Source organism: Opisthorchis viverrini (assembly GCF_000715545.1).
Source record: "Opisthorchis viverrini unplaced genomic scaffold opera_v5_227, whole genome shotgun sequence".
Taxonomy (NCBI): Eukaryota; Metazoa; Platyhelminthes; class Trematoda; order Opisthorchiida; family Opisthorchiidae; genus Opisthorchis; species Opisthorchis viverrini.
In genome coordinates, this window is record NW_008751884.1 from 143,473 (window position 1) to 150,336 (window position 6,864).

Sequence of the window (6,864 nt, forward strand, 5' to 3'; positions counted from 1 at the left end):
GGTCCAGTCTCTTCGTGACGGCCCTTTGGCCTTCCTGGCATGGTTGCACCTTATGGGACGAAGTTGCAGCCAGTGTAGCCCGCGGGATCATTGCAGCACTCAAGCCCGACCACCACGTTAAGGTGGCTGCTTTAGGTCGGTTAGAAACGCAAGCGCAATTAAGTGGAGTGTCAGAGGGAAAGTATGAAGCAGGGCTTTTGACTTAAGTTCTAGTTCACAGTGTCCTTCGTTTGTGCAGAGATAGCCTTTCTTAAAATGTTTTGTCACTTGTTCCAGTGGTTTCATCACACACCAATGTTAGTGACAGTAGTAAAAGAATATGGATGATCCTCGTGAGCTTATCGTTATGTTTTACAGATGGTGAGATACTACTACTTTCAGTGTTCCGATGTATTTATGCCGAAAATCAAGGTTTGCTAGTCAGTACTTATTCTTGAGATTTGTAGTGCATGTCCCCCCAAAGATCGGTTGAACCACCCAAATGAGTGGCTCTTGTTCAATGCAGAAGGGTGCCGCGTCTGCATTAAACATATCAGCAAAAACCAACCAATATATCTCAACACTGATTACTGCCCTCAGTATGTGCAACTGCACACACGTTCATATTCGTTGCTCTTCGCACAAAGTGGTTACGTTTACAGCTGAACATAACCAACCATGCTGTACTGTTGAGTGGTATATCCTTCAGAGATGAATTAAAGCCAAATAGAAAGAGAAACTATGAATTTTCTCACCTTCATGCATCGGCAGATAGCTGCTTATACTTACCTTATTTATAATACGAAAGTCGTTGGTTGCGGCTCATTCTTTCTCTTCCCAGTTGTTGACCGTGCAAATCGCCACTTCACGTAGTTGCTCCTGCCCGGATGTTTGATCTTTGTCGCGGAACCCCTCATCTCGGTATTCCGTTTTTTACGTGGTTCAGCACCCGCAAACCTATACATCAAATTTTCGAGCCCTTCATTCCTCCTCTCATTCATTTTTACGCTAGTTTTATGCGTCGTTATCATTTACAGTACTAGGCGCAACGCAAACGAAAACACACCAAGAATACTGTAACAAACCAGAACGTACCGGTAATACTTGGGATCTTCAACTTCGTCATCATAATCCTCGAAAAACTCTTTTAAGCGCTGGGCCTCAATTTGCAGCTCTCGCTGTCTTTTTTGTTCATGCTCACGCTCATGCTCGTATTCGTTTGCTTTTTTCCTCTCTCGAGTCTCCCACTGTTTCAAACGCTAAAGGAGATGAAGTGTTACAAAACTATGAAAAGAATCATGTGGTATTATCGTTTTTATCAGTAATCTGACCTCATACAACTGTACGACAGGGACAATGAGTTGTCCTAGAACGTTGAGATTTTGTATAACGGACAGGAACTAAACTTGATGCTAAGGAATTAGGCTTGTTGAATAACATGTAGAACAGCATAAGTCAGAATAGTTACATGTGGATGAAGAGCAGTCTCGTGTTACATACTTGCTCAAACCGAAGACAAAGAACTGTACTACTAGCTACAACTCACCTTCTGGTAAGACTCCTCCTTTTCACGCAACTTCCTTTCCAGTTTCTTTCGTATGGCTTCTTCCTCCTCATCTACAACTGAATGACGTTATACGGAAGAAGAAATAGATAACCTTACTTCTGCGCTTTTCAGGCGAGCGTGAGCTTCCAACCCCAGGCTTTTCTCGTCTCAGTTCTCGCTCTCGTCTATCACCATCAACATAAGCTGCATAGAGTTGCAGCCCACCTGCGTTAGGTCGATCGAGTTCTCGTGGTTTAGGGCGTCGAGGAGTTGGTTCGCTCTGGTCTTCCTTCTGCTCCGAGAAAAAATTGAGTAATGTCGCAACTCAGGTAATCGTAATTATACAAGCATTGAGCTTTCCAGGGAAAGGAAACCATGATGCCGAGAAGACATCATGGTCAATGGATACCACATATCACAGTACCATGGGACTCACCGAGACTGTCATGTGGGATACAACACTGACGGTTGACACGATAGAGACGAGGCTAAAAGTCAACCAATACGTCCCAGATCAGGGAGTTCCATTATGCCAACAAGCGAATAACTATACCATCCGAGTGGCTACCTACGGGCACAAAGAAAGACGACACTTTTGGTGTACAAGGTAAATCTGCGTACGTCCGAAACAGAGTAGCAGATGATGGGAGCAAGTGCGCATAGCACCAACCCAGCGCATGTTGTCGGAACACCGAGCAATTCGCTGATTTGCCTACAGATCAAAACGTATTTCGTCGCTAATTCCCACACAACGGTTGTAAGTTGATCGTATAATACAGCTGACCACGTTCAGCCTCCAGAGACACTGCTCCATGTCACACTAACAGGAAGTACTACGAAGAGTCGCGCACCAGGGTAGTCAACCATTGTCATGCGTAAGGTCAGTAATTCGGTTTGTCGATTTTGAACAGAAAGGTCCACTCAGAAAGAAACCGCCATCCATCACAACCGACCGATGCTATCTGGACTTGCATATCACCCAGCGGCTACTGGTATGAAAATTTTCACCGGACGGAAATGCGGTCGTAAGACAACTGTAAAACGTGAGAAGCAGAAGCAGTTCTGCTGGTAATCTCGTCATGACCAGTACCACCAAAAACTGCTGCTGGTAGATTTATCGGGGATTGGATAGTACCGGTACGTTGCAAAGTAGAAACAAAGTCGTCGCTACACAGGAGGCGTAGTCCGTGGTCGGACAGTGGGGCTGCGTTCAGAAGAATAACGAACCCATTGTCAAGATCGTCGATTCGCCTTTGACAGTAGCGAGCGATGTTAAAGTGAAGAGGCTAGTTTTCGCAAGGTTCTAAAGGAGCTTAGTTAATAAACGATGCAAATCTCTTTTTTACAGATAGGGGATCCCAAGTCAGCTGTGGAGCGCCGTGGAACCTAGGTACAATGGCGGTAGGTTTTGTGAAGACAACTCAAGATAAATGAAGAGATGTCTGTTGATTACAGACATTCGTCCACTGGCCCATTTCCCTCAAGATTACGTCTACACCAAGGGCGACAGCGAGGTCTAGGCTGTTCACGGAAGACGACCACGTAGTAATCAATCGAGGAAAACCGATCTGTAATTTCAAATGGGAAGCCTCTAGCATAATTCTAACTCCTTCAACAACACACCAACCTGCTTGGCTGCACCATTCCAATTTACGATATACGTCACGGTGTCACATGGATAGCAGACCTACGCTTATCTCTTAGCCGAACACACTCTGGATGCAGCGGTGAGAATGCGAATGGTAGACTGGCGAGACTTGCGACTAGTGTTGCGAAACAGACTGAAAGATGGCCAGGAAAGTGCAACACCATAAAATCACTGAACAGTATGAAAACTGCAGGAATCCGTCAGGAGAACTCCGGAATAGATTCTTGCAAAAAACGGGAGTCACTTGGAAGCTAATGTTTCCAGAAAAGGGCGGAATAGTAAACACAAAGCGAATGCGTCTCCTACCTCATTTCTCCTCCGGAAAATCTCAATCTCGCGGTTGATGAGATCCTTCCGTTCATCGTCCAGGTCCATATCCTCCATGGTCTGTTGCAGAAGCAGAAAAAATACAAACACTATGAAATGATGGATAATTACGATAGATGATTTCACGACAAGCGCGCGCACCTATCGGCTCACTGAAATATCGGTGATTTTGAGATATCGCTGGAGTCATTCACCGTTTTTGTAAGCTCGGTCGGTTTGGGATGTAGGTCCATTTCTCTATTGAGGTCAACTTGGTATGAACAAAAGCCAAAATGTGACCGGACTTCCGTGTGGATGGACGTCCTTGAATTCGAATTTTCCTGGGTGCGTGTGAACTACCACCCAACACCGTAAAATATACGTCCCAATCGGCTTCAAAGTCCCTAGGGCGATGCTAAACGATGCATCATCCAAAAACGGTACTGAGTAGCAAATGCGATACCTAGGGAAGCTTTTGACAATTTCAGGCATCTCAACAAGATCTTCCCGAACTATCCTGAAGCGTGATGGACTACAATACATCTGCTTTTCATTATTATACCTGGGTAAGAAGCCAACTGTAGATTTTCGATTGCTCCAGGAAGTATCTCGCCCGTCGTGCTACCTCAGAGTTACACAGCAGCAGAACAGCTATTATCCACCCCTCGGGCTCCATAACCCAGTTAAGGTGCGAACTTAATGGCCACATGGTTCGTCGTTCTAACCTAAATCCTAAACTAGATTGCTACTGTCTAGTCTCGGACAACCTAGCACCCCTCGTTTTTTATTCGAGTGGCTTGGTAGCCAGGTGCGCCAGCTGAACGATTTTTTGCTTTTCATCCGCTTCTGCTGCGAACATAATACGAAACAGGTGAGCGATCTGTCGAAGCAAGTGTTCGTTTCATTAAGCTAGAATGGCTTTCCTAACGCCGCAGAATAACACCAAAACGAAAAATTAGACAAAGACTGGATTACCGCAGCGGTTTTCAAAAGAGTGTTGAGGCTGAATGTCGTGTTATAAGCAGCAGCTCGAGACTACTCAGTGGATAAGGTACGAGCTCACTGGAAGAACCCAATGGGCAAAATCCAACCCAGGTATCACGACTGGCAAGAACTCCTTCCTTCAAGCGGCATAAGAGCTAGGCACCGGAAGGGTGCTACAAACGAACGATTATTACTATTACTGTTCTCCGGAAACCGGGGATTCTCTGGTTGATTAACTAGCGGCGTACAGAGCAGCCGGTTTTTGACGATATTTAACGATGGTCAACAGTGATGGCGCTGAACCGCCTACCACAAGCCGAAATTATGACCTGGACTATGTATACAGCGATGATTGAGATTTAATGAGGAAGCAGAATATCCTGCCGACAGAGCCACAGTGAAATCGAGCCAGCTAACGAAACAGCGCAAGGACGGCTCTCACTGTAACCTGACCCAGCGAAACTCACTCGGAACCTAAAGTAGTATGAGCCCCAAACCAACGTACCACCGGACATTGTATCACTATCACCGGACATCTGAAGTGAAGCAAGTAAGCGTCAGTAGGGAATACTGTCGTACTGCAGCCAGTGATGACCATGAATATCCGGAGAATCAGATGTGAGAAACGGGGCTGAGGCGCATGACTGAACTTCGGTCTTGTCAGTCAACAAAGATAAGGCAAAGCATGAGCAAGGGATGCCTGTTGACAGAGATTACGGACACTGAAGGCTGTAACGTGAACCAGATCTCCAGTTTAGTGAAAGATTACTGACTTACTCTACTGCGACATAGTTTTGATAAGAAACAATGCTTAAGAGAAACCGTGGACTACTTAGGAGACACGAAGGGGATACGAGTACGTGAGAGAATAGCTGCGCGGGCGAATGATACTTTCAGATCGCCCAGATCAGGACAGGTACCGGGTGTTCCGTTTGACCCACATGACTGAGGAAATCGGTTGCTTAAGAAATCTAATGACTCTATAGTCTAACATTTTCGCTGTAGAGAGAAAGCTTACTTGAAAGTGAAGTGGGATGTAGACTTCGCCCTCCAGATGAGTCTGCAGCCGCACCGAACCTTTGGCAGGTTTTCCTGGGTTGGATAAGTTAGTGAAGTATGCCATTTTTAAGGTCGCCCTAGCCTGCCCCGCCTCCCGGGAAGGCAACATCGTTGCATCTATAAATATGGACATGCTGCTTCCCTTAAAGGAGGGAGGCATTACGATTCTACCCCCAGACCGCCTCGTGATAAGACTGTTCATAGTACAGGATCTCTGATCGTTCCACTTTGGATTTCATAGCATGCTTAAACATTGTGGTTTTAACCAGTGCAGCCGCAGTGTCATCGCGACAACCGGGCCCGACCGCCACATTAAAGAAGTCCCAAGCGAGCACCCGCGACCATGGCCTTCACTACATCCTAGCAAGATATGGCGAAGGTCATGCAGCGACGACGCTTATCATCTCACTGCTGCGGACAGTGTAGGAAAAGGGATAAATGGCTTTAAATGAACTCATTACACAGTACAGGACCCAGTAGATGCGTACATAATGGTCGAAGTAGATTTATCTAGCTCCTAGCTGCCAACATTCAGCTGTAGCACCCTTTCGGTGTCTGACCGCCATGCCACCCAAAGGTTGCACGAGGGCTGACATACTGCCAGGTTGCCCAAGCCTAGACAGGGAAAGTCGAGAGGCAGAGGTTGGATTCGAACCACGGACCTTCCGGCCAATAGATTCGCGTTCTAACCACTTGGGCCATCTCGCCCAACAGCTGCCAACATCAGTTCACCTAATCGCCATAACAAAGTAAATAGGTCACAAATTCAGAGGTCCGGGCAATAGAGCAAACCAACCCATCTTCTTGTCTACGGGCGGGAATACATAAATCGAAGGCCGAGCTCGACTGAATAGCGACCGACTATGTTGATTCAGTACATACCTAGATTCTCTATCGCTCCTACCGCGGTTTGGGGGACCCACCAGTACATCCACGACCGTGCTTCCTCTAGGTAGTGGCTTTGCATCCAAAGTGCACCTGCTGAGTGGCTATCCTATCAACGAAGACTGTAGCATAAACTTACTTCCCCTCTGGCTAACCTTGTCTATACCTATTTCCGCCTTAAAGCGCACTGGTTACGGCCAGAACTTTGCACTTTTACGCAGTGCTATTTCCTTACAGTCCGCTCCACTCCCAAGGACCCATTTCTCCAGTCGTCGATCACGTACATATTCATAGAATGGTCGTACTTCCCGCTCTTCCTCGAACCTTCAGGACACATTGTAGTCGTACGGCTAGCCTCGAAAATTTCCATTATACTGGATTACAATTAACTTGACGCACTCGGTTGGTTATAAACTTTGTAAATACTAGTGCCATGTACATGAATGGTCGTTGAAGA

General features: G+C 46.3%; 1 protein-coding gene across 1 annotated transcript in view; it reads right to left on the reverse strand.

Annotated features, from left to right (window-relative positions):
- The window catches only part of T265_08601 (hypothetical protein), a gene marked incomplete at both ends in the record, with an annotated part of 32,723 nt that overhangs the window by 23,117 nt on the left and 2,742 nt on the right, over positions 1-6,864 (reverse strand). Inside the window, 6 exons of the mRNA XM_009174456.1 lie at positions 1,065-1,238; positions 1,526-1,602; positions 1,643-1,817; positions 1,962-2,013; positions 2,098-2,237; positions 3,480-3,560. Of these exons, the coding sequence (XP_009172720.1) occupies positions 1,065-1,238; positions 1,526-1,602; positions 1,643-1,817; positions 1,962-2,013; positions 2,098-2,237; positions 3,480-3,560 (699 nt within the window). The remainder of the gene's footprint in view (positions 1-1,064; positions 1,239-1,525; positions 1,603-1,642; positions 1,818-1,961; positions 2,014-2,097; positions 2,238-3,479; positions 3,561-6,864) is intronic.